The 27,802-nt window shown below is 44.4% G+C and overlaps 1 protein-coding gene across 2 annotated transcripts in view; it reads right to left on the bottom strand.

Annotated features, from left to right (window-relative positions):
* The window catches only part of ZC3H14 (zinc finger CCCH-type containing 14), a 29,948-nt gene extending 4,429 nt beyond the window's left edge, over positions 1 to 25,519 (bottom strand). Inside the window, exons 1-14 of one of the 2 annotated variants that reach the window (XM_035107584.3) lie at positions 25,449 to 25,519; positions 22,392 to 22,434; positions 21,098 to 21,212; positions 19,541 to 19,581; positions 19,008 to 19,203; positions 17,198 to 17,618; positions 11,024 to 11,184; positions 9,927 to 10,027; positions 7,301 to 7,456; positions 6,503 to 6,577; positions 4,933 to 5,092; positions 3,571 to 3,794; positions 2,327 to 2,447; positions 337 to 473 (exon numbers count right to left, since the gene is read on the bottom strand). In XM_035107584.3, the coding sequence (XP_034963475.2) occupies positions 337 to 473; positions 2,327 to 2,447; positions 3,571 to 3,794; positions 4,933 to 5,092; positions 6,503 to 6,577; positions 7,301 to 7,456; positions 9,927 to 10,027; positions 11,024 to 11,184; positions 17,198 to 17,618; positions 19,008 to 19,203; positions 19,541 to 19,581; positions 21,098 to 21,212; positions 22,392 to 22,434; positions 25,449 to 25,484 (1,987 nt within the window). In that variant the 5' untranslated portion in view covers positions 25,485 to 25,519. The remainder of the gene's footprint in view (positions 1 to 336; positions 474 to 2,326; positions 2,448 to 3,570; positions 3,795 to 4,932; positions 5,093 to 6,502; positions 6,578 to 7,300; positions 7,457 to 9,926; positions 10,028 to 11,023; positions 11,185 to 17,197; positions 17,619 to 19,007; positions 19,204 to 19,540; positions 19,582 to 21,097; positions 21,213 to 22,391; positions 22,435 to 25,448) is intronic. The other variant, XM_088655106.1, reaches the window with a different exon arrangement.
* Between the last annotated feature and the right edge of the window lie 2,283 nt (positions 25,520 to 27,802).

Genomic DNA, 27,802 nt, shown 5'->3' with positions numbered 1-27,802 from the left:
TTGGTGTGCCGCTGTGCCGCTTTGTTGCATTTTTCAACAATTGTTTTAGCCATCCAGAAGTGACAGTGTGTGTGTGTGTGTGTGTGTGTGTGTGCAGGTCAGAATCAACAACCGCCCCAATTGATAAGAGAGGCAGGAGGAACCCAAGAAGAGCCCTGCTCCACCAATCAAAGGTCCATCCAGTTCAGTATCTTGTTTCCCAACTTGGCCAATCGGATGCCTCTGGGAAACCCACAAGCAGCCTGCCTTTGGTTTCGCTAGATCAGATTCTTCTGTCACCAGCACATTCTTCCCAGCAAGCCCACATCCAAACCTGGAATAGCAATGAATCTTTACCTGGTTTAGGAGGCGGCAGTGGGGTCCGTCGGCTGGCATGAGTGTAGGGGCAATCTGGCTTGGTGCACTTAGCATCGTATTTACAATTCGGATGGATGAACAAGCATTTGTCAGCAAATTTGCAGTTGGGAAAGACTCTGGAATGTGAAAGGGAAAGCTGCTGGGTAAACTTGTTAGAATGCACTCACTTTCAAAATAACACCTGTGTTTACACCTCAGTCCTCATCCCTGGCATCAAATACAGTTTTACTTAAATCAAGACATTGGTGCTCTTGGGCTAGAATTCTAAAGGAAAACCTCAATTCTGATTTTTTGAAAAAAACCCTCTGGCTTCAAGTGCTTTCCATGTTCACATAATAAACAGGCAGAAATTTGCAAGCCAATTCTAGAGAGTTCAAAGCAACAAAAAAAGTTACACGTGTGCCAAAATCAAGGTCTGCCAAATTTCCAATGAAATCCCCAAACTCCAAAATGGGCTCCCAAAATGGCTCCCAATGATGTCAGTGGACATACTCAATGCTGAACTGAAGGGGGGGGACACGACAGGTTAGTTGTCAGACCTCTAGAGAACTGATCTGATGTTTGTGGATTAAGAACTGGACTGGTGGGGAAAAGGGCATCTTGTCACTGCCACACCATCCTGAACACTCAGCCCTCTGCAGTGACCCTCATTTCATTCTATGTTTTGTGGATTTTTTTAGATTACAGGTGAATTAAATGGTATGAGAAAGAGCTAAAGAACTGAATAGTGTTGACATAAAACTGCTAGAGAGCTGCAGCACAATATATGAAGTAGCAATGCCTTCTGAAACACTCAGCTTTTCAGCTCTTCCCCCAAACCTTGCTGTACTATATAAACCTCACAGTCCTATAGTATTAATTGTATTCCCTCTTTTCTTAATGATTTGCCTTTATCACAATTAAATATATACTTCTATAGTATATATGGATAGAAAGCCAATGACAACTGTAAGGGGACTATCAGAGGGACGGAGAAAAGGGTAACAGGAGTCCAATAAATGTGCTTGCTAGATAGAAAGAAAGCCAATGACAACTGTAAATCAGATCCAGTGATGACCTTCCTCTGAATGCCCATTGTGAAGGGAGAGATCTCTCTTCTCCCCCAAATTCTCCCTGCCCTGCAGAGGAAGTGAGGAAGAGATTCTTAAATGTCAAGAGTCTGGCATAGCTCTGTGCTCATTCCCTTGGCTAGCAAAATTAGAATAAATTATTCAAGCTAGTGAACATGCTCTATTTGCATAATGTCCATAGGCCACGGAAAACTTTTTTTTGGTGTGCAATTTGATGGCCCTAGTTTGAGGACTGGGAACCTGTGTCCCTCTGGATGTTGTTAGTCTGTGTCTACCATCACCCCTGACCAGTGGCCATACTGCCTTGAGCCGTAGGGTCCCTCAACTTTAGCCTCGGTGGGGTACAACCTGACTATGCTACACCTGTTTGGCTACACCTGTTCTACTGTGGTGATGCAAGAAGCCAACTCCACAGCTGTTAGGAAGCAAAGCTGGAGACCCATGAGCAGACCCACCTCCCTTCTCTCTCAGAAGCTTTTGTGCAGTGGCCTGCTCAATCAGACCCCATCTAGTCTAGCATCCAAGTTACTACTGTGGTCAGCCAATGGCTTTTACGAAGCACACAAGCCTTGCAGAAAGGCAATTGCCCTTCCAATATAATCCCTCTACCTGGTCTTCAGAAACGAACCGCCCTGACCCTGGAACTTCGAATAGGCATTATGACGAATAACCAGTGGCAGAGCTCTCCTCCTCCTTGCCTCTGTCCAATCCCCTTTTGCCCTTTAAGCTAGTGGCCATTGCCATAACCCGTGGCAAGGAAATTTTGTTCCAGTGCAGTGAAGGCTTTTGCTCAGGACTCTAATACAGAGGAGAGGACAGAGGGAGAAGCTAATTTTTGTGAATGCTGTGCCTGAAGACCAGGAGGGCCAACTGCCTCAAGAAGCATTTGTACCACTAACTTGCACGGCAATGTGGGGTGATGGAAGGCACATTCATCTCCATTTTTGCAGGCGGGCCAATACTTGCAGCGCTCGGGTACTTTTTCCGCTTTGTGCAGGGCACCAACATCCTCCATCTCCACTGCAGAGAGAAAGCAAAGAGGCTCCAGTTGATCTCAAGTGGTTTGGCTGTTCAAATTTAAGACCGTTTCCATCACAGGGATTATTTACCCACATCAAAACCATGCAAAGTTGAGACTCAAATGTGTCAAAATGTGATGGGCTGTGCTATTTACAGTGGTACCCCGGGTTAAGAACTTAATTCGTTCCAGAGGTCCGTTCTTAACCTGAAACTGTTCTTAACCTGAGGTACCACTTTAGCTAATGGGGCTTCCCGCTGCTGCCATGCCGCCACAGTGTGATTTCTGTTCTCATCCTGAGGCAAAGTTCTTAACCTGAGGTACTATTTCTGGGTTAGCAGTCTATAACCTGAAGCATCTGTAACCTGAGGTACCACTGTATTTAAAATATTCCTGCCCCACCTAGGCCTTCAAGTCAAGAGAAGAAAAATAAACAGAATATTTGTTTAAAATAAAAAAAAACAATCATTATAAGGCAGCAGCGATTGAAAAATACAATACACAACCAGCTGCGGTTACACATGTGACATGGGGAAATTGCTCCTGGCCCATGATTTCATCTCTGGGACAGAAGCGTTTCCGTCCTAGGCAACTGTATAGCCTGTGGCTCCTGGCCCAAACAGTAGAGATGATCATAACTGGCCACCCCCTAGGACTTAGATTCTACTGTTTGCTGCTTCAGTCCCAGATGATCTTTCAATAAATCAGGAAAGCAGGGTTGGCAAAAGGGGTGACCCCTTCAGATGTTGTTGTGTTCCAACTGTCATAAGCCTCATCAGGTGCGTGGCCAATGGCCAGGGATGATGTGAGTTGTAATCTGGCAATATCTGCAGGACCGCAACTCCTCAACCACTGCCTTAAATGTTATGCATCCAACCAGGGGCTGTGCTGTTTGCTAATTATGCTTAGTCAACGTTGAGGGTGGGGATCAAAGCTGTGTTCTTCCCAATGTTGAGAGGTTTGTTAGAAAAGAAACCTGCCCTGGGAACTCAGCCTGCAGTTCAGTCACTGCATTCCTTCCTGCCTTGTGCTCAGCTTGAGTTGCCCAAAGAAAAGCAATGCAAATAAAGAAGCTTTGCAACGAAGCTAACAAAAGATGCTGATCCACTGGGGATGGACTGTTACCATCGGTGCTCTCCAGCTGTCTGGATATAATGTGCATCTGTTGCGCACGAAGGCTTCTTAATCCCTTGTTGGCTGTTGCTTTGGGGGCAACTGGCCTTACTCCTTCCATGAGACTCATTTCCTCCTCCTCTTGATCAGACAAGTATCCTGGTGGGCTGGGGACTCCGTCCAAGGTGACTATGAACTTGGGACTAGCAGGCTTCTCTGGCTGCACAAGCTGCTCCCTGAGATGAGAGAGGGGAACCCAGAAGGAATGTCAAAGCTACTGAAACAGAGAGCAGACTAAATGTGTGACAATACAACACATTCACACCCAATTCATGACAATCTGTTACAAGTTTTCTGTTGACAAAAGACTGAACTTTGTTTTGTTTTTTAAGATACGTTCTTATTTCTAAACCACTTTCCTTAAACTTCTGATAACTGAGATATGCTTTCTTTCTAAGCTAAAATAGAAAAGATGCCCCGCTCTCAGTTTGTGTAAGGAGAGAACGTAAGATTCCTGATGGATCAGACTAGAGACCTCTCTAGCTGAGCATTGTCTTTCTCAGTGGCCATCCAGATGCTTTTGGGAGGTCTGTAAGCAGGATATGAGACCCGAAGGATTTCCTGTCCCCAGAGGCGACTGATTGGCTGAGTCTGTACGAGTCACTGCTCTTCCAATCAGAAGGCCCATCCAGAACTGTGACTCATGCAGGGACACAGTAAGTAGGCTTCTTGCTACCACAAGGCAGGGTGATGGGGACCCGTTTAAGATGGTTTTAAGAATTAGACAAGTTTGTGAAAAATTAAGATTGTCAGTGGCTACTGGTCACAATAGCTGTATTTATGATCAGAGAGAGCATGCCTCTGGACACCAGTTTCTGAGGAACAACAAGCGGGAGAGGACTATTTTCCTATTATCTGATTGCAAATAATAATAATAATAATAATAATAATAATTTATTTATTTATTTATACCCCACCCATCTGGCACAATCACCTGCCCCCAGCTGCTTTTGTAGGTGGGTCCTTTGGGCTCATTCAATCAACTGATTTATTGCAATGTGCTAGCAGTTTGTGAATTACTAGACTAAAGTAGCTCTGTCATTTAATGAGCCATTTGAAGGCAGGTAAAAAAAAAGCCAGGGAGAGGAACTAGGGCAATTCACCATTGCTGTCTTTTTTAAGAAAAGGAGTAAAAAACATTTTCAAAGCTAAGAGACCTGATTCACACAACCCCTTTGATGTTTCCCTATGATATGATGTGACTGAGCACCAAAACACACCACTCGTGTAATCAGGTATGCCAGTTGTTGCAACTAGGTAAGTAAGCTTGAGCTTCTTAGGCCTTTTACTGAATTTTTAAGGAACAACTTTTACCTTGTCTGTATGAGCCGTCCTGAGAGTGCCTGTAAGGCCTCCGTGGCCCTCTTACCCACTTCTAGATTCTGGGGCACCATTATCTCCTCGGACAGCTTGGGCTTCTTCAAGATAAACGATCTGGTGTCCGTGTGGACCATCGATTCCAAGTCATAGTAATCTAAGCCAGATAAAATGGCAGAAGTGTTCGAATCAGGCTGTTGTAACCCAAGCACGGGGACAAGTGTGAAGCTCTTTAATGAAGATAAGCAAAGTCGCGCAGCCTGCCCAGTTGAGCATTAAACTAGCATATTTCCCCCTGCAGCAGAAACAGAACTGTACAGGCAACCCCTCACTTGTGTGCGACCACATATACACACGGCACCAGGAAATCAATCAATCAATCAATTCTAACCTGAAAGTCCTTGTGGCTCGCAAGGAGACCCTCCCAGAGCCCGAAGAGAATGCTAGTGAGCTAAAAGTCCAGAAAAAAAGACTCCCAAGGGCCCCAAATGGCACACAGGAGCTCTCACTGCTGCCACACTACCCTGCTCAACAGCTGTTAGGTGGGAAGCTGCATTTACTGGAGTGGGCTCCCGACTAACGCACATTTCACTTATGGGGGGGTTCAGAATGTAACCTCAGAGTAAGTGGGGAGTTGCCTGTGCAAGCAGCCACTGTGGTCAAGATGGCACTGCACTAGATAGGCTGCTAATTCAGTTCATATGCTCTCGTTACTCCTGGCCCAGCGGTCCTTTAATGGATACAAGAGTGGCCACAAGAAACCACGCTTGCAACCGCTGCAGCGCACAGTGTTAAACGTGGCACAGAGTGATCCATAGGCATAGTCCTATCCCTGCTGCTAGCTCTGCGCCAGGAGAAGCAACTAATATTGGATGATTATTGAGCAAGAGTGGCATTGGTGGGGAAAGAGAGAGCAAGCAAAATAAGGGAGCACAGGGTGGATGGCCAACCTGCACAGGCCATTGCATGACTGCATTAAAAGCATCTCTTAAGTACATGGGATGTTGTGTGGAAAGCTATCTAAGATTCATTGCTTGAACAAAGGTGGCTATTACAGTGCAGTCAGAACGAATGCCTTTGACGTGACCCACCAGGAATTTCCCCCTGTGCAAGTCTCCCTGAAATAAATGGTGCCAGCCCAATAATCCATCTGCTTGATTCTATTTATTTAAACGGGACTTTCCTCGGAGAATCTCCCAAGGCAAATAGAATGAACGGATCTGTGCTTCAGACCACTCAGTCAAATGAAAGCCTTCAAAAGTACTCCACAGTTTGCTACAATCTGAAATAAAAGTAATTTAAGCTTCTTCCTTCAACACAAAATTAATGCATCAACGTCGGACATAGTAACACAAAGTCCACACAGGATTGGCTTTGACAGCAGGTGACAAAATAAGTACCTTCCCATTAGCAAAACACTGAAGGGACTTAAGTTTTTTCAAATAAGATTTGGACTTGTAACACAATAAAAGTTAAATGGCACTGTTTTAAACCTAATTTTTTTGGCAGCTAGTGGACTTGGGAAGCCTGCTTTCTTTCTCTTTTTCATTAAACAACCACACCTAACCTTGTGCCTTTTGTAATGCTTCTCCAATGGCTGGTTCGATCTGGAGACGGGAAAAGAGCTGCCTTTGCTGGGTTCCTAAAATAAATGTGGAATGAAAAAGTATTTTACTGCCTGTGCAACTCAAATTAAGGGACAGCTGTGCAGTCACTTCCTAAAACTCTATTCTTAACAAGTGTTCTCCCACCCTTCGCAAGGCACGGGATTCTCTTATAATCAGCTTCCACTTATTCTAGTCATCTGCACAATGTTAGGAGATTTCTGCCTCCTCCTCTATGGACCTTTTTGAGAATTACTTTACTGTTGGATTCGACCTAGAGAGACTGGAAGTGGACTTTGGGCTTCCGCACTGCCTCCCTGCTCTGTAGCTGGTTTTATCTCATAGAGTCAACATTACCTTGGATGCCTTTAAAAGGGAATTAGGCAAATTTAAGGTGGATAGATAGGTCCACCTTTGGGCTAATTGGATGGCTACCCCATAATGACTAATTGGAACATCTCTGTTTAGAGGCAATGAATGCCACTGAATTCCAGTTGCCAGATTGGTGTGAAAAGAGACTTTATGCCCTGCTGGTGAGCTTCACAGAAGCAGTCCAATAACAGAAAAGGTCTTTCTCTATCTCTCCCCCCCCCCCCCAATTATAGTGAGGAAATGAAAGAGGAACACACAATAATCTGAGGCTTATTGGGTTGAGATTTCTGTTCAACAGAATTACATGTGCCTGCAGCATAACACACGTTTTTGGGCTGGAGAACAGAATTAACCTATCCTTGAGAACAGAGCACTTTATTCACCATCACCTGGAAGTCTCCCTAATGCTTGTTCCTTTGGCTCCTCTTCCTGTATCTGGGAGTTCCCTCTGGATGGCCGGCTCTGGCCATGCATCACTTCCAGAAAGGTTTCTTCTTGAGATGTCCGGGTTCTGGGAGCCACAGGAACTGTCTGCTTTGCTGGCACTTTCCACAATTAAAAAAGAAAAAAACCATCAAAGGCTGATATGCAAAGAACAAGTGATTCATTATCACAAAAGTTAATTGCATTCTCTAAAAATCCAGATAAATAGGCCAAAAGAAGCAGTCATTTCTAACGTCATAAAAGTTAGGCTTTTAGATGGATTTCTGGCACGAAATTAACTCAAGACATTAATTAATAAGCTACCTTTTTATCGCTCCACGAAACTTCTGCTTTTGTCTTTTACACCATGTATACTTCTGCTTTCACTTGAATGTGTTGGTTTGGAGAACATTTGTCTCAGTCAAAAGTTAGCTGACACACTGGCTAGACAGTCAGCAGAGAAAGGATAAGCTGTCCGGTTGCACTGATGCTTCCATCTGGCTGCTAATACAGTATCATTATCTAGGGGGCAAGAACATTTGCCAGCACTTCTCAGAGTCCTTTCTTACTTGAGGGGGAGCCACTGAAGGCCCTTCCTGCCAATGCCAGAAGATTAGAGTGGGCTTTAGATTCTCAGCAAGGCTACAATGCTAGAACATTAATGTGTGGTTTCAATGCTCCATTTCATGGGTTGTCTTTACTATTGCAATGTAGTCCTTAAAGCTGCAAGCAATCTTGAAAACCTTCTGCTAGGAGAGATGGAATGGAAATCCCATCAAGGAAATATAGAAATATTTCAAAGACTTAAGGACCGATCTGCACATCGAGCTTAAAGTATTTTATACCCGCTTAACCATCATGGTTTCCCACAAAGAATCCTGCTAAATGTACTGAAAATTCTGTGTTGGGTACTTCTAGTTCCCTCATAGCACTACGGATCCCAGCTTTAGCCTGCAATCCGCACTTCCCTGGGAATAAGCTTCAATAAATGTGCACATAGACATGTATGGGATGGCATTGCTAGTCCAGGGCATAGATAGAGCATAAGAGAGACTGTGGGAGCTTTTCCGTAACAAGTGGGGCTTCTGTTCACTTGCAACACCATTTGGTGCCAGCTCTGCAGCAAACATCTCACTTGTGATCTTGCAATGAAAACTCATCTGTGGGGCTGGTGTTTGCACCGTCAAACCAAAAACCATTTCCAGAGGGGCAGCCATGTTAAGTTTACTGCAGCTAAAACAACAAACAGTGGCACCTTAACATGGATGATGGCAGGATCTTTCAGAGACTAAAGTCCACCTCATCAGATGCTTGGTGCGCTGCCTGATGTTAAAACTTAAACATACGCAAAATAAGCACGGTGAGCATTCACAGCAGATCTTAAGTTCAATCTCTTGTGTCTCGCGCCACTGGAGAGTCGCTGCAAATCAGGTTTGACAATACTGAACTAAATGGACCAATAGCCTGACACGGTAGAAGGGAGCTTCCTTGTGGGGATCATGGGAATTATGATGAGGAATTATGGACATGGAGCAGGTCATGTGTCTCTGGTGCAAACATCGGATTGACTGGCCCTGAATTCATGAGACATTGTTTCTGATAAAATTCCCAGAAGCCTCTGCATTTCTGCCATTCTCTCTAAAGCAGGACAGTCCCGTACACAGACCATTTGCCAGGACATTCTTTCAAGGCACCCTTCCTATCTCCTTCCTACCATAAAAGATCCAAAGTAGCTTTGATGTAGTTATGCTAATGAACAACCCCTCACAGATTAGGTGGTCAAACACAGAGTTGGTAAGCAACAGGGTTTTGATGCCAGGAAGTCACTTCCTTGCTATCTCCTGCTTTGATGCAAAATAAAAAAATTCCTTCAGTAGCACCTTAAAGACCAACTAAGTTTATATTTTGGTATGAGCTTTCGTGTGCATGCACACTTCTTCAGATACACGTATCTTCTTCAGATACATGTATCTGAAGAAGTGTGCATGCACACGAAAGCTCATACCAAAATATAAACTTAGTTGGTCTTCAAGGTGCTACTGAAGGAATTTTTTTATTTTGCTTCGACTCAGACCAACACGGCTACCTTCCTGCTTTGATGTGTAGGTGATAGGGTTAAGTTTCCTGCTTTCTCATGTAATGATTGCTACCTGATCCGACCCCATGGGGAACCTTTTGGGAGGGGCTGGAGGAATTTGATTGGTCCTTTTTGAATTCTGTGGTGCCATCCCTTGGCGTGTAATAAAATGACCTGGCATGAAGTGAGGGGGACTCTCCTCTCTCCACATGAAATCCTGACGTGCTCAGGTTGTCTTTGTATTATTTTCCCTAACCCCATCCTTCCTTAGACTGATGCATTGCAACACTTCCTATGAGCCTAACAGCAAAAATCGAAGATAACACAAACATCCTAACTTAAAACACCTGTAGTTGTAGTAAGATAGAAAAAACATTGTGACTCATGCCACAGGTGGTGGCAGCGATCTTCTGGATACGTTGCTGTTTACATTTATCTTCCTGTGCCTCGATTCATTCGGGCTTCCTAAACTGGGCTTGGAGCTCACGTGTCCCTGTCAAACTACAGTCACTTACCTGCAGAATAATTTGTTGTCTTTGTAACAGATTCCTGGGCTTCAGAGATAGCTTTCAATATTAAATTCTTATTGGCCTGTTTGTTAGGTGGCAGCGACGGCCTGGAGGGATTGAACAAAAAAAAGATACAAGGAAATTAATTTGTCATTGTGGAACTACAGAAGAGTGAAGTATTGCTAAGCTGTGTTTTCAAAAGCTTGGCTGAAATCCTCACGAGGTGCACAGATGAGAATTTTTGGGGTTATTTGATCATCAGCTGCCCTATTGCGTCTGCCACCTTCTGTGCTACTCTGTGAGCCACACATCCTATTACTGAAATATGACTGATTTCTCTCCTCCTGGCATTCATCTCCACACAGAGGGCACCCTTCAATATTCTGCAATCCCCTGCCATACACCCAACAACTGTAGAGATCACGCTTCTGCTGTGGCGGCATCTTCTGACCTCATTCCCTTTTCTGTAACATGATGAAATAACTGTTGGATCCAACTTTTGGATCCACAGCAAAATACACCTTGAGATCAGCACTGGCCTGCGAGGTACTGCTGGGAAAACACTGCATGGAAGCTGAGGTGGAAGGGAAGTCCCACCATTACTGTATAGCAGCAGTTGGTTGTTGGCCTGGGAGGCAGAGGACACCCTAGTCAGCACTTTTAAACATGCAGGTCACATGACCTCCTGACACCAGCAGCGTGACAAGTCAGCAACTGTGGGTTCACATGACGCTCACCGAGGCATCTCCTACCCATCAGTTTCTGATTCAGTTGGCAATTCGTCTCCCCACTTGATCACCCTGCAGCAACGGCAGCAGTTCCTACTAGCGTGCTGCTCCCAGCTTGCCAAGGCTTGCATTTGTTTTCTCCTCCGTAAACAATCATTACTGTAAAATGACCTCTTAAAAGGCCTTACTGTAAAAAGGCCTCTTAAATAATCAAGCAATACGATGGCAACAAAATTACTTCTAATGTATTTTCCTGGGCAAAGGGCATCATTTGATCTTGCAATGTGGCCAGACACCTAGAAACAGCTTAGGCACATCAGGAACTCAGGTGCTTACTTTCTTTGGCCTAATTCAAACCCCACAATTCTTAGGTACCTTCTCTCAGGTTTTGCAGGCACAGAGACGCTGCTGGAGATGCCTCCCAGGCGGAGTCCACAGTCTTCCTCTTCCTCCTCCTCCTCTCCATCGTTGCTGAACCGTTTCACTCTAACTACAGAGCTTACAACTGGGAGTTTTCTCTTCCTCAAGTTTTCTTCCTGCAAGCAATAAGATAATTTATTTGATACGTTTTTGTTTGAGAAATTTGTAGCATCTCCTTTAAGGCAGGCATTTCCAGGACAACGTAACTATTCATTGACTTTGCTTTGAAAAAGAGAAAGTAGCTGGTTTTCCCAATGTCCAAAAGACATGTGTTTTCCATGCCTGATGGTGAGTGAAGCCTGTTAACAAGCAAAAAAACAACAACCATGTAACTGAAGTACTGTACAGTAATCACAATCATACCCCTGCTTGCTCCTGACTCCCTCTGGGGTTTTCCTGTGTTGAATTTCCTGTACATCATGTACATTTCTTGGTGGATATATAGAGAAAGGTATGATTATGTGTGTGTAAAACTTTAAACACACACACACACACACATGCAAATTTGGACAACTGAATGGATCAAAAGCATGTACTTAATCTTTGAAGAAATATGACATTTTCTAAAGTGCAACATAAATAATAATAATAATAATAATAATAATAATAATAATAATATGTACTGAGCAAGTGGTTAAAATTCCAGAAACAGCACCCAGATTCACAAGTACTATGCAGTGTTCAGGTCTTAGTTCCCTTCACCCCAGGCATCCCCAAACTCCGGCCCTCCAGATGTTTTGGACTACAATTCCCATCTTCCCCGACCACTGGTCCTGTTAGCTAGGGATCATGGGAGTTGTAGGCCAAACATCTGGAGGGCCGCAGTTTGGGGGTGTCTGCTTCACCCCAAGAGTGATTCAGATGATCACATTTGCCCTGCTGTACCGCTCAAAGCCAACATCTACCACAGGAAGCCCTCGCTTCTTTCTCATCCACCTGCCCCCTCCAATTTTGCTTCGGAAAGTTGTTTTGGAATCAGAGAGGTGGATGGTTCCCAGTGGATCAATTAGCAAACTCCCCACACTATATTTAAAAGCAATGGCAGGTGTTTAGTTGACTTTTTCTTGGGGAGCTGAGCTAATTTTGTTTTGTTTTGTTCCTCTTCCCGTTACCCCAACCTGTCCCATTTTCAGGATAACCTCAGGATCCCACTGCAACAAGAGGTTCTTAGCACAATGGGTGGGGTTTTCAACCTTTAATTATCACATTCACATCCTGCTTTCCCCTCAAGGAGCTCACAATAGCAGGTGGGTGGTTTCTCCATTTTATCCTCACAACAGCTCTGTGAAGGAGGGAAAGCAGAGTGTCAATCACTACGGTTGCCCAATGAGCTTCGTGGAATTTCAATCTGAGTCCCCTTTATTCAAATCCACGACACTTTCGTCAGCAACTCACGAAAGGAAGAGCTGGAGGGAAAGAATGCATGCAGGATACAGCTTTAAAAGCAAAACACACAAGAACAAAAAAGGGCAATCACCTTCATCAAGGCAGCTTGCATTAAAAAAAAATCCAAATTCTAAAATTATTTACCAAGAATTATGGGTGCTAGGGCAAAATTTGTGCAGATTCACTTGGCTGACTTACTGCAAAAGGCAGAGGCAGCGAGGCAGGAAGAGAATAATACAGGAAGAGCAGTGAGAGACAGAATGAGTGTTTGTGAATAAGCATGAAGGGGAAGCCTGGTCAAAGCCTAGGGGCTCATCCACACTAACCTTTTGCCCCACACTTCCTAGGCACAGATCCAAGCTTTAAAGTGCCATGTCCGAGCATTTTTTTAAAATGCCCATGCCTTTCCAGCAAAAACCTGCTTTTTAATGCTGGATCAGAACAAACAGCAATTAGGGCTTTCTGCAGATTGCAGTTTGCTCTGCTTCAGGGATAAATAGCTGGTTTGGGCAGGGAAAGTGCCAGGGCGAAAAAAGGACTTGGGACACAGCACTTTGAAACACAGATGTGTGCCTAGAAACACAGCACAAAAGGATGTCTGGATGAGCCCTAAAATGGAAAGCCAGAAACTCATGTACGATAAAGAAATAAAGAAAAGTCCTTCTTGCATTCTCTCCCCCCCCCTAAATCAATATGTACATTCACAACCGGGTAGTTGGAAATCTGCCTTCTAAAGAAAACAAATTCATATTTATACTCCCAGCCACTTACTCATCCATACCTAAGAATGTAATGATTGATAGTATCCTGTCCCCTTTACACAATGGGTGAGTGCAGAAGACACTAACACACAGCAAAAAAGGACAGGAGAGCCACACCCACCATGAAGGAAAGGAACCAGTAGCTAATATCATGACAGCCCAAAATATGGTGAGATTAGCTAGATGTGACTGTGAAGAGCAGGTCCAGAGCAAGAGTCTCAATTTTGTATGATCAACTGTTAAGAGTGGGGGATTTGCTGAGAAGGGCACCTACAACATGTGCGACTTATTTTAATACTTTGCAATAAACTAGTGCTGGTCCCTCCAAAATAATCCACTGGTGTATTTTTTTTTAAAAAAAATAACACACTACTCAAGTTATAAAATGGATTGAAACTGTAACCTGAGGAAGAACTCAGAAGCCTCCCACTTCCCACTAGTGGTTCTCCTTAGCACCATCAATGTATGCACTGATATGGAGTGGAGTGACGTGTCGGGGTTTTTTAATGTCCCAAAGGCTTTACAAAATTCTGACAGAGGAGGAGACAGTGGGAAAAGGAGAGGCAGACGTGACAAGGGGCGGTATTTTATTATTTATTTATTCACTTAATATTTATATCCACACCACAATAATGTGAAATACAGTCTTAGAAACGACAACAACAACATCGATAAAGCACACCAGCAGACATTATCTGAAGGCACATGACTAAAAATGGTCAGCTGGTCTAAAACAGTTTGATGTGCATGCTCATTAAGGGGGTTGTTCCAAAGTACTGGTGCCACTACACCAACTGCAGCTCTGTTGATGGGAGGACAGTGAAAGGGGCCTTAAAAACTGAGCCAAGATCTCATGCAGGTTCAGAGAGAAGATGATCCACAAGGTACACTGGTCCCACGCCAGTTTTGAAGGTCAAGGCCAGCGCCTGGAATTGAGCTTGAAAGCAAATTTGTAGCAATGAAGCTTGTACAAAACAGGCGTAAAATGGTAGACCCTGCTGGCCCCAGGCAAGCACTATGGGCCCCAGCATTCTGAATCACTTGACATTCCTGGATTGCAGCTCCATATAAGGCACATTAGAGTAATCCAACCTGGAAATAACCATGCTAGGTTTGATTTCTCCTGGAAAGAGCACAGCTGGCAAATCAGATGGAGTTGGTCAAAGGCAGTTCAGGGCACTGTTGTCACTTCCACATGCAAGAGCAGAGACAGTTCTAGCAGCACAGCCAAGTTGTGAACCTGTTGCTTCTGGGGAGGGTAACCCTATCCAAACAGGATGAGCTCCTTGCCCAGGATCATCAGCACCACCTGTCCAAACCCTGAGGTCATCTCCAGAGGCCCTTCTCTGTGTGCCCTCTCCATTGGAAGTGCCTCCATCTTGAAGGATGTGTTGTCTCTAAGGAAGCTTTCTTTGTCATCCTTTTGCTACCGGGCTAAGCCTTTTTTTGTTCTCCCAGGGCTTTTTAAAGATCTCATTATTAGTTTAGTCCAGGGGTCCCCAGACTTACCGGCGTTTGGGCCGGTTCCCACCGCGCCGATCGCGCGGCGGGCCGGAGGACGGGGGAGCGCGCGCCTGTGCGGGCCGGCGGGCGGGGGAGTGCGCGCTTGTGCACATGCGCACGGGCGCTTACTGGCGCGGCGGCGCACTTCCAGGGTGGAAAAACCGCCGAAAATCCATTGTGCGCATGCATATGGGCCTCCCCCGACCCGGAAGAGGTCATTTCTGGTGCACTTCCGGGTCGGGGGAGGCCCATACGCATGCGCACAATGGATTTTCGGCGCTTTTTCCCCGACCCGGAAGAGCGCTGCCGCGCTGCGCGCCGTAAGAGCGGTCGGCGGCGGTCGGCGCGGGCCGGATTGGCAGGCCAATTGGGCCGCATCCGCCCCCCGGGCCGTAGTTTGGGGACCCCTGGTTTAGTCCCTGTGCTACAGTTGATAGTGCTAACTGCAGTATTTGTTCACTGTTTTCAGCTCATGTGGTCTGTATTTTCTTTTATTGGGTTGCCTTTCAGTATTTCTGTTTTTTGCCGGGTTAGTTTTTTTAAGATTCATTGGATTATTATTTTGTACTGAATTATTCTTATGTTTTTAATTGACTGTATACAGTGCCTAGAGAACTTGTTTTATGAAGGGGGTCTAACAAATATGATTAAGAATGAATACATACAGGCATACATATGTCTGTCTTGTCTGGAGTTTCAGTTTGTTCACCCTCATCGACTTCAAGACTGCCAGACACAGATTATGTATACAAAAACTCTTTCTCCTTTGGGGCTAGTGGCTACGACAACTTAAGTCAGGGGACCACATTCCCATCCAGGTTATCTTCCAGTGGTCACATGCCAGAGGTGGGTGAGGCCGGAGGAAAAAGCTGGCAAAGCAAAAAATGAAACTATTACCTTTGTTCAGTAGGCTAGTTTCTTTATGCAGCCCTCTCTATCCAAGCAAGCACCCACTGCAGGAGGGCGTATAGAAGGGTTGATGAAGCATTTGACATCAGAAGGGGATGTGGTCTGGGGAAAATCTCAGGGCCAGAGGGGAAGGCCTGGAGGGACCCAAATGGCCCCTGGGCCTGAAGTTCCCCACCCTTGACTTGAACCAAAGGCTTCCGACATGAGGATCCCAAACTGAAACCAATTATTTAAAATGAACAATAATACTTATATGCCCTTCTAAAAGATCTGGGGTGGAGAAAGCAGCCGCCAAGTGCGTAGAACAAGTGGTCACAGGGATATTGTCCCATTAGAATATGGGACAAATAGATACTGAAAGCCACATATCCATTCATCCCATTTCCTTTCTTACAGTGTGCTTTGCTTTACAAAAGACCAGAGAGCTAGTGCTGGGATTGACCACAGGCTGATTCAGTGACAAACTCTAATATGCAAGGATCTGGAAACCAAAAGTCACACAACCTGAACAGGCAAGGTTCTAAGAACAGCAGCCAGATAAACAAGATGCAGTAGTTGGTTTTACCTTCAAGTGCAGCTTAGTTCGATGATGTTCAAACCTCATTCCAAGGAACTCTCATTTTTCCTTGCAAATGTTCAGGGTTGCTCCGTGACAGGTCAGCGAAGGTAGTCAAGCTTCTCTGAATGATAGCTGGCCCATCAAGAGTGCTGGGTGTGAACTCAGGCGCACTCTTAGCTCATACAGTGCTGCAATCTGTGCCTTTATTACCCATCTCTCTTTTCAAGGCACTTAGGTGCCATACAAGGTTCCTTCCACTTTATATTCACAACAACCCTGTGAGGTAGGGTTAGGCTTAGATATGGAGACTAGGCCATGCTCACGGATGAGTGGGAATTTGAACCTAGGTCTTGGCGTTCTAATCACTATACCACACTGGGTATAGTGATTGTATAGTGATTGTCTGGGTGAGTGTACACCTTAGGCCATTGGTCTTCAACTGGAGGGTTGGGAATAACTATCAGGTTATTGCCTGATTTAAGGTGGGTCTCAACAGCACCATACAAATATTGAGTAAAAATTAAGAAATGGGTCTGCAAATGCATTACATTGGGTTAAAGGTGAGTCCTAGGTCCGGAAACATTGAAGACTATTGCCCAGGAGCATTATCCAGAATATTCTACGACACGAAGGAGTTCCAGTCAGACACATCGGTGTGACAAGAGCTTCCCAAAGACAGAAAACTTGAAATCCTCTTATTTCGTATTAGCCAATGAACAAACCTAAGAAAAATGGACACCTAACACTCACGCAAGGCCCAGCCATGCCCAGGTGAGGGCTACAACTGCTACTCACCCTATTTAAGGCTAACACCATACAGAAACACACATTTTTCACCCCCTAGTCAATAAAGCAAGTAGAATCTGGATGCCACGAGGTTTAGATGTCATGTGTGAGATATTTTTGACCACTCTTGCTATGTTTGGAACAGGGGACTCCAAGTGTCCATGGTGACCTCCGTTTGTTGAGTACATGTTAAATTACCAGCATAGCTTGGGCTTACATACTTACCTCACTGCTAATTTTATCAGCATTCCCTTTGGCAGTGGGCCTGTAACTCTCAGCCAAGCTGTCAGACACGTCTGGATCGCAGAGCTGGACGGCTTCCAGTGACCTGCCGCCCTGCATGTCAAGCTGCTTGCCAGTCTGTATGCTACTCTGTTGTGGCATTCTCTGAAAGTGCATGTTGCCTTCTGCACCTCGGCTTGCTGGTGGGCGGTAAATTTCCGCAGATGGGCGGGAGGAACCGTAAGTCACCGTCACAAGAGGCTTCTTCCGGGGCAGCCGATTCTCCTGCACAAAATTGAGGTCTTCATCAATGAGGTCATCCGGCTCAGGCTTAATGTCGATCACAGCTTCCAAGGGGGACAGCTCCCTGAGAGGTTTCACAGTTGACATCAGGAGAGATGGGGAGATGTCTTGGCGAGGCTGCCTACATGAGAAAAGAAAATATTACCTCTACCTCATGTCAAGAAAATGCTTGCTTGAACCCTCCAAATTGAGCAGGGAGCATAAGAACATGTTTGTCAAACTTTCACAGCTCTCTTCCAGGTAGTCCTCACCTATCAGGAGGCGTGAATTGCTATAAGGTGTTTCAGGGTCAACCCAATCCTAAATTGAATGAAAAATCTGTTTTTGCTTCTGCTGCTTTGGAGCAATTCTAACCCCACTGGAATGACTGAGAAGACCAGGGAAAAACCCCATGTATATAGGCTACTAGAGGTCGCAGTGACTGCACAAATTGTTGTTTTAAGTTGTGAAACCTACATTTAGTTTAAAACCTACTCAGTCCATTTCATGTGGGAAAAGAACATACCAGACACTCACTTCTTCTAACATCAACACAAACTGTATAGTACCATACAGGTTTATACACACACCTTTCAAACCTGAATTGTTGAAACTTTGCTATGATTTTTAAATAAATTTTGCATTAAGCTTTCTAATCTGACTTGTGGTTCACCGAGACTCCAATTGCATCTGGAGATGGTTGCAAGCAACCAGCAACCTCACCTAAGCAGCTGGTCAGAGCTAATGGCAACCCTTGAATCAAGGAACCTTAGCTGACCACTATTCCCTGCTCACAGTAAGATCTCTGCCAATGATGTGGGGTGGAATTTTTTTTGCATTTCCTAAGTTAATTAATAACAATGAACTGATACCAATAATGGCAGGCAAGCTTGGTAATTTCAAAGTTTTCAGCTCAGCTTACTAAATTCAAGTAAAATAAGCATGCTGATTTAGATAATTCTCTAGACCAAATGAAAATTTCCCAGTGCAAATTATCCTCATTTGAAATGTTCAGATTCAAATTTTCCCATTCAAAACAATTCTTTCTGCCTGCCCCAAGAAAACCCACATCACAGATTTTATGCTGCTGCTTGTGTTGTTCCAGGTTGCCCTTGAGGCTTCTGGGGCACAACGTCCCTAACCTCTTTCAAAAGAATCAAAAAGTCCTCCAGTTTGATGATCAGCTTCAACACCAAACTATCAATGTGAGAGGTAAGCACAACCTATGGAATACATTTACCAAGGATCCCACAAGGCTTTATTTTATATGAGAATGTTGTTGTTGCTATTTAAGGTGCATGCACACACCCCACTTAATCATCAGTGTTTCTAAGTCGTGTTACAGTTGTGCTGTTCAAAAGATGATGTCCAATAAGGCAGTATTACTGCTCTATAGTATTTATTTTAGCATTTCAAAATTGTAAATAGCAATTGGGTGGCTTAGCAGAAAAGCAATACATAAATGCAATGAACAAATGAGTGAATAAATAGCCACTATGTGTTACTGGTTTTTAAGACTTGAGAACCTTACCGGGAGGCAGCAATTTTCTGTTCCTGGGAGCTGGTTGAAACTCGAGAGTCACTCCTTTCTGGTCGAGAACTTGAGACTGTAAGGGGCAGTAGGACTTCCTCCCCACATCTCTCCTCATTTCCACTTGAAATGCTTTTGACAGAAGGCAAACTGCTCTCAAAGATGTTCGATTCAGAAGATTTTAAGTTGGTAGGTTCTGGAGATACAGGTATTCCTTATCTTATTTCAAAGTTCAATGAAGTATTTACACACAACTGTAAAATATGTTCCTCTGCAGATTTCGATAGAAATGCACTTCCTTCAGTTCAGATTGAGTAATATATGCTTTCAAAATAATATTTCCCCTGTTTGCATGAGAACGTTTCTTAAAATTCTAATTTCTGTACAGTCATAACAATTAAATTCTTACATAACGACATGCAACAATAATTATTTTTAATGTCTAAAATGTAAATGAAAGCATACACACATTATCCCTTCCTGAAGATGCTTAATTTCCAAACAATAAGCCAGGTTGTCTTTCCTTTACTTACCTGTAGTTACAGACCGAAGCTTATCTAGCACACCATGAAGCCTGAAAAATAAGAAAAAACGTTTTAATGGCTAACATCTGTTTCAAATGCAGTTTCTGAAGGGATATGTCACTTTGTTATGTTGACTAGTGTCATCAAATTTAGAATAAAGAGCAAATGACTTTCTTAATGCAAGTTATCAGCATGGAGGCAAGTGCAATGTGGATTGGAATACTAGAAACCAAATTCAAGACTCTGCTCTGCCATCAAACTTTCTAGATCAGTGTTTCTTGAGCTTGGGTCCTCCAGCTGTTGTTGGACTACAACTCCCATCAACCCTAGCTAGCAGGACCAGTGGTAAGGGATGATGGGAGTTGTAGTCCAACAACAGCTGGAGGACCCAAGCTCAAGAAACACTGTTCTAGGTCAATGAGAACAAATAATCAACTCTCAAACTTGTTAAGGAATGCAGTTATTGAGTTAATTATCCATGAGTCAGCAGAGATTACTCATTCCCCACAATGCACCTGCAGGCATATTGTGACTCCCTTATCTGTGTTATTGGGTAGATTTGGCAAGTAACTTTGTGTATATAAAAAAGGACTTAGCTTAAAATAAACTGTATGAGTTGTTGGAAGTTGGCTGTTGCAGCACTGTGAGTTGTCCAAACACTTTTCTGAGACAAAGGCCACACTTCAGGACTCACAGAACTCTAAGCAAATTGACTTAGAACTTCATTCAGCAAGGAGTATGAAGCAAAGACCCTCTCTGGACTCAGAGAGAGAAAACATATGTAACATCTGTAAATAGTGTGGGTGGGTGTTGATGTTGGCTAGTAAAGACAACTCTGCTACATGGCTGTTTTCTGTGGTGAGCTTAACTGCTTGACTGAGCTTCTACAGCACATATTCACAACCCCAGCAAAAGTAACATACGTACCACCCAAAGTAATAAACAGGATCATAAAAAGTTTTATTATTTTTTCTGACCCGTTTTTATCAATATCCACATAGATGCCTCTTGTGCTTTGAATTCAGCATTCCAATGCAAAATTGGAAGAATACCAAACAGCACATGTATCACACGTAACAGCAGCAGATGCACTGACTCGGTTCAAAGGAGGATCCAGGAAATGGGTGGGTGGGGAAACTCAGGAAACTGAGTTGTTCTCCCAGCAACATCAAGCTGGATGTTATACTTCATTTGACAACTAATGTAAAAGCGAACCATAAAACGACTCAGTACATAGAACTAGGTCATGAGTTTTAAGATGCATCAACTTTACCATTCAAATTCAGAAAAAGGAGATGGTCAAACCATAGTATTCTTCCTTCTGTGAAATGGAACCAGTTCTTATGCCACGACACATTTGCTCAGCACCTGAAAAAAAAGCTGAACCCCCTAGTCCTGCCCATTTCCACAAGCTCATCTGCCTTGGAAGGCTTTATTTTGCAATGTTGCACAGGTGAAGGGTATTCATGTGCCCTGGCCTAAGCACTCATCTAGTCGTGGAGAAGGTTCCAGGATTCGACTACCAAAGAATTATAGTTCAAAGAATTAGAGGGATGAGAAACATACCATACAGTGAATCTCACAGTGTTGTTTCCTAGAAAGAGGGAAAGGTCCTCCGTCATCTGCTCCTGGCTCTTCTTGTTGGCCACCATGACCATGATATAATCAGGCAGCTCTTCATCTGATTTAAAGAAAGGGAAATATAACTGGATGTTATATGTTTTACAGGCAGCTGTAGAGTTTGACTATGAAACAAGTCATAAAAAGAGAGGGGGCAACTTTCTGATTATCCCAGGCATAGAACAAGAAACAAAACAGAATCATTACAGGAAATGGCATGGACCAGAGACAGTATGAAGCCATGTACTTTGGCCATTAGTAAGACTCCCAGGCGCGCTATTAGAACATATATGTTGCTGGTTGCAAACAGTAGCCCTGATGGCAAAAGGCCCTGCAGCACAATTCTATGAATGCTTTAGTTTGGATTAAGCACCACTGAATTCTGTGGGACTTAATTCTAAGTGGAAGTGCATAGGAATACTTAATGTGAAATTATGGGAAGGGTCTCCTTCCCTTCCCTGTCTTTCTTCTTCCCAATTTAACTTTTTTCAGAATATAGCCTATGTTTTATTGTGGCTATTTCTTTACTAAGTTTGTGGTACGGAATTTCCTTTTTATTTACTTATTTCCTGATTTTATTTTCAATGCTCACCAGTAAGGGGAACCATATATGAAGAAAAACATGGCACATTTGCTTTGGATATTTGCTCATTATTATTTCTATAGCACCTACAACCAGGTGCTTTACAATTAAAAACAAAACACACAAGAGTTACACAGAAATGCACATCAAGGTTATTAAGGATGCATAAAAGCCTTCCCCCCTGTATCCTGATGGATGGCTACAGTGTGAGACAGGTTAGGCTGAGAGTTGACGAAGTGGCCTTCCAGATGCTGCTGAAATACAACTCCCATAATCCCTTACTATAGGCAATGCTGGCTGGGGTGGATGGGAGTAGGAGCTCATCTGGAAAGCCATGGGTTCCCCATCCTGGCTCAATGCCTTTAACAACTGTGGAACAGACATAAATTCAATAGGTGCTGCTTTTCCCAGCATGGAGATATAGTGATGGGAAATGTGGCACCTGCTTACATTATAAACCATTATGGGATACTTGGTAGTAGTAACAAATGGCGAGCAGTCTTTGTACATACATGTAAGAAAATAACCCCAAACTAGATCTGCAATCCTATTCCCATTTACCTGGCAGGAAGCCCCACTGAATACAATGAGACTTACTTCTGAGTAGAAATGCATAGTTGTGCCCTATTTTTACAACTAAAGGCACAATAAACTTACCCACATACGCTCCCAGTTCCTGTAGCTTTCCTTTTATAGCACTCTATATGAAGAACAGAAAAGCAGCCATTTAGGATTGCACAGTTTCGAACAAAAGGCATTCAGAAGTTGCTCTAGAAGTCTCAAATTCAAAACCAAGGTTTAAATGAGGGACTGCCTGATGCAAATGGTAGCAAAATAGTATTAATTTAGACAGTGCCATCAGCAGGCATGGTACCTTCCAGCAGGCAGTGCCCTGTCCTGAGGATCTTACAATCTAAAATTCAACATCAAGAGGAAGGGTTGAAAAATGGAGACAGGTGTAAAAAGGAAAACAATATGCAGCTGTTACATGGGCTCAGATTGCATTTCAGTAGGTCAAGGGAGTGACAGACCCCAATATAATATTCCTTCCTGTGCTACAGGTGGGCTAATGTAAACATACTGTTATCATATACGTAAACACAAGCTACTAATATAAGTTCATCATTATACAGAGGCTTTCCATACAAAATTATAAAAAAACAAATGATTGTGTTTAGCTATAGCTTTCATGGAGAGGTAAGGCTTCAAGACTGCAATCCTGCACACTCACATTTTACTTGCAAGTAACTTTTAAATGCAAAGATTCCTGCCCTCCCCAACGATTGGGCTCATGGCAAACATTTTGTAAAATAAAGGATGATTTGGAGATTCAGTGTGTGTTTTTTTTTGTGAGCATCCTTACAGCTAGGTGGCATAGAGAAAGGACCGTTTGCTTTATACCTAGGTGGATAAAAATGGCATATTGCTTCTAAAAATAAACATATTAATTATTATTGACTAAAAGGTCTTAGAGGAAATCTGAATAAAAACATGTTAAAGCCTATGCTTATAGCATCTTAAAACTGGTTTGCAACTAACTGTATTAAAGGTTGCTTTTCTATGCTAGGGGGAAAACCTTGCAGGGGAGGGGGGAAGTATATGACTCCAACAACCTGATCTCTGCAGTGCTTTCTGTTCTCAAATCACAAATATTTGAAATTCTACTTACTAAACAACATGGCATTTACTGCACTTCCATTCCATGAAGAAACACTATTTTGCCAACTAACTATTAATCACTGATTGTAGAAGTTCTGAATATTCATTTATTTATTCTACCTTGAATTCTGCGATGAAAGGCAGTATATATAGAAATCAGTATTTTGTCTGTAAACAGACATAATTCAGCAGTGTAAAAGGTGTATGGGCTACATGTTTAAATATTTTAGATCATACTCCTAGGTTTACATAAAGGCTCTTTGCATTTGAAAATCAGTATGTTTGAATTGTTACAGCAATCAGTTAAGTGTGCATGACTGTTCAGGAAATAGAAGATGTCCAACACCATTTGTTTATTTCCAAGATGTTTATCCCTTCCTCTAGGTATTCACCCTAAAAACATTGAGAAACTTTACTTAAATAAAATAAATTAGTCATGGTGGCTCAAAATTCATGATTTAAAAACAATTCACCCATGCACAGCAAAGTATTTTTACAAGGGAATCATACAAGCCCAGCACACAAGCCAAAGCAAATCATTGAAAATTTACCAAATAATGACACATTCTGTTGGGATTTACACATATTCAAATCACTTCCCAGGCTAAGAAGGTTGAAAGAACTAGCTTTCTGTGAAATATTTATTCCTCTTAATATATTTGCAGATTTGGTACACTTCAGCTGAATCAGTGCAGGTCTCCAAAATTTGTTCTGCAAACGGACATGAGAAATTCTGCATTATTGAACCATTTTATGTGGATTTCTGGGGCATTATGTCATCTCTATTACTTTCTGCTTAATCAAATCATAAGGATGTTTGTTCTGTGCTATGGTTTCTATGGTGACTGAGCTACAAGTCCAGGTCCTAGGAGGGTTGCCCTACCTTTAGGAATTGCGTAATGAATAAAATTACCCTGTCTGACTTTAGAAAATTATGTTGTTTCTTCTCCTATCATTGCAGCGTTGTGATGGGAAATTCTGCATGAGACCCCACATCTGAACTGAGTAAACAAGCCCCCAAAATCAAGGGGGCAAGGTCTGGTTTAAAAATATTTATTTTATTTTACTCATTATAGATGGTATCCAATATGGCCTGCCCACTGACAGAAGGACTTTTGTCAGCAGAACAGAGGAAAAACCATTTACAATCATTCCCACTCACCCCTCCCTCAAAATCTGCTCAAAGGTCTTTCAACCTTCTGAAACACTTAGGGGGATATCGGGGCTACTTGGGCAAGCAGGTAAATAACAAAAAATGCCCATCTCCCATTCTGATATTAGATTTATTCTAGCGAACACTGTATTCAAATACCTCCTAATACCACACATCTTTTATCCATGGAGCTCGGGTGACATTTACATGGTTCTCCCCTGCCCTTTTCATCCTCAAAACATGTAAGGTGTTAGGTATGATGAGGTAGCAACTTTGCCCAAAGTTACCCAATGGGCTTTCGGTACTTTAGTGGAGAACTTGAACCCGGGCTTTGTTGTTGTTTTGCTGGCTACGTAGGAACCCGGGGAGGAGGGTGGGGGGCGAGGATCTGAGAAAAGAAAGCAATAAAGTTTCGGCCTTTTGCAGCGGGGGATGGATAAGACGGAGGAGGATGCGTGCTTCCATAGTACTCTATGAGCTTTTTGGGGGAGGGGGGTATGCAATATCCAGACAGGCAGGCACAAGTCTTCCCACATCTCTCTGCCCTACAAGTACGTGCTGTGGGTCACCTGTCAGGATATTTAAATGGGCAGAGCAACCCGACAAGCTCGTTTGGGGGGGGGTCGGATTTATCCTGTGGGCCACACATCAAGCTCTGGGGGGTTGGAGACGACTCCGGGTCGAAGGGCGTCCCGGGGGAAGCCTCTCCGTCGCCGGCTCCGGTTTGCGAGGAGGAAGGGCCTTGCCCCCCCCCGAGCCCGCCCATGGGGTTTCCTGGCGGGGCGACGGGTCTGGGCCCACCCCGAAGTTGGGGGGACGGGGCCCTCTTTTCCCTTCCACCCCTCCCGGCTCCCCCCTCCTCCTCCGGGCTGCCCTTCCCCCCGCGCAGCTCCGCCTCTCACCCGAATCTTGCGGCTGATCTCGGTGCCGATCTCCATGGCCTCCGGCCGGGCGCCCGTCCCGCTCCTGCCGCGCGTGGGGGGGGGATGGTGAGGGAAACCAAACAAGTGAGCTAGGCCCAGGCCTGGACCAGGATTGGAGCCCGAACGAGCGAGCGAGTGAGCCAGGTGGGCCGCGAGGGAGGAGTGGCCGCGAGGCGAGGCGGCGCCCCCTGCTGGCTGGAGGAGGCGAAGGCTCAATCCCCAGTAGAGGGAGGAGAGAGCGGGGGCGTTCGGGGCGTTGCTCCTTCTCCTGGCTAAACCGCACAGAAGGACATAAGCAGAGCCTGGTTGGGTCAGGCCGGTGGCCCCATCTAAGCCCAGCATCCTGTTCTCACAGTGGCTGAACAAGCAGGGCCCTTGTGCAAGAACAGCTCCCGCCTGTGGGGTGGGGATTCAGAGCAGCATTGCTGCCTCCTGCTGGGGAGGGCAGAGCATAGGATGTCTGCGAGATGGATGCAGGTGGCACTGTGGTCTAAACCACTGAGCCTCTTTGGGCTTGCTGATCACAAGCAAGATGAACTCCGCAACCCCATAGTCATCTTTGACTGGACATAAGCATCCAGGGGTCCTTTACCTTTACCTTCCCTCCAGCAAGCCCCATCCAGGAGACCCAAGGCACCACTGCCCTGTCTCATGGGGTAGGAGATCTGGAAATAATGCCAATATATTTCACATCTGGCATCCAATGTGCCCCTTTGGTTTCGGATAGTACAGTGGACCCTCCGGATATGAACTTAATTCATCCCTGGGGTCCGTGCGTAACCCAAAAAATCCGCAACAAGAGGCGCCGCTTCTGCGCACGCATACGACACGATACAGCGCTTCTGCGCATGCGGCAAAACCCAGAAGTATACACTTCTAGGTTTGCCGCATTCGCAACCTGAAAGTTACGTTACGCAAAGATATGGTGGCTCATTTACCAGAAGTAGTGTACAGTCATACCTCGGGTTACAGCTGTTTCAGGTTGCGTCTTTTTGGGTTGCGCTCTGGGTTCCGGAATGGGTTACTTCCGGGTTTCAGCACGTGCACATGCGCAGAAGTGTTAAATTGCGCTGTGCGCATGCTCAGAAATGCTGAATTGCAACCCACACATGTGCAGACGCAGGTTGCGAATGTGCCTCCCACACGGATCACGTTCGCAACCCGAGCGTCCACTGTATTTACTTCTGGAAGTGTATACTGTACTCGATTCTGACCAAACTATGCCTCCTGATGTATACAGTCAAACCTCAGCTCCCGAACGCCTCCGTTTTGGAATGTTTCGGCTCCTGAACACTGAAAACTCGGACGTAAATGTTCCATTTTTCAAGTGTTTTTTGGAAGCTGAACAACCAGTGCAGCTTCCGCTTGAGTGCAGGAGACTCCTGCAGCTAATTGGTAGCCATGCCTCGGTTGTCGAACATTTTGGAACAGATTGTGTTCAACAACTGAGGTTTGACTGTATTGTGTTCCAGGAGGCTTATTTTTGTCAGAATCGAGTGTACACTTCAAGAGTTAACACTAAATATATTCCTTCTGGTAAATGAGCCACCATAGCTGCCAGAGGGCCATGAAAAATTGTGTCCCGGGGTTTTTAGACTCTTCTACCCATCTACTCCCAGGGACCCAGGTGGCGCTGTGGTTAAACCACTGAGCCTAGGGCTTGCTGATCAGAAGGTCGGCAGTTCGAATCCCTGTGACGGGGTGAGCTCCTGTTGCTTGGTCCCAGCTCCTGCCAACCTAGCAGTTCGAAAGCACGTCAAAATGCAAGTAGATAAATAGGAACCGCTACAGCGGGAAGGTAAACGGCGTTTCCATGTGCTGCTCTGGTTTGCCAGAAGCGGCTTTGTCATGCTGGCCACATGACCTGGAAGCTATACGCTGGCTCCCTCGGCCAATAATGCGAGATGAGCGCGCAACCCCAGAGTCGGTCACGACTGGACCTAATGGTCAGGGGTCCCTTTACCTTTACCTTTACCCATCTACTATCTGAGACCCAAGGGGCTCATTGGTCGCCAGGTGTGATTCCCACCCCACCCCAGCTCTCCTACCCTACTAGTAACCTTTTTTTGTTTAGAGAAAAGGTGAGGGAGTGTAATTATTTATTTGCACGGTTTTAACAGATATAGTTACAGGTAGGTAGCCGTGTTGGTCTGTATCGAAGTAAAATAAAAAAAATTCCTTCAGTAGCACCTTAAAGACCAACTAAGTTTTTATTTTGGTATGAGCTTTCGTGTGCATGCACACGAAAGGTGCTACTGAAGGAATTTTTTTTATTTAACAGATATAGATTGTTATTGGCATCCATTTGTCTCAGGAGACAATGGAGGAGTGCG

The sequence above is a fragment of the Zootoca vivipara genome, chromosome 1 (assembly GCF_965207765.1).
Source record: "Zootoca vivipara chromosome 1, rZooViv2.hap1.1, whole genome shotgun sequence".
NCBI classification, from domain to species: domain Eukaryota; kingdom Metazoa; phylum Chordata; class Lepidosauria; order Squamata; family Lacertidae; genus Zootoca; species Zootoca vivipara.
Note: the sequence above shows the minus strand (reverse complement) of the source record. Positions and strands in the feature narration are given on the sequence as shown.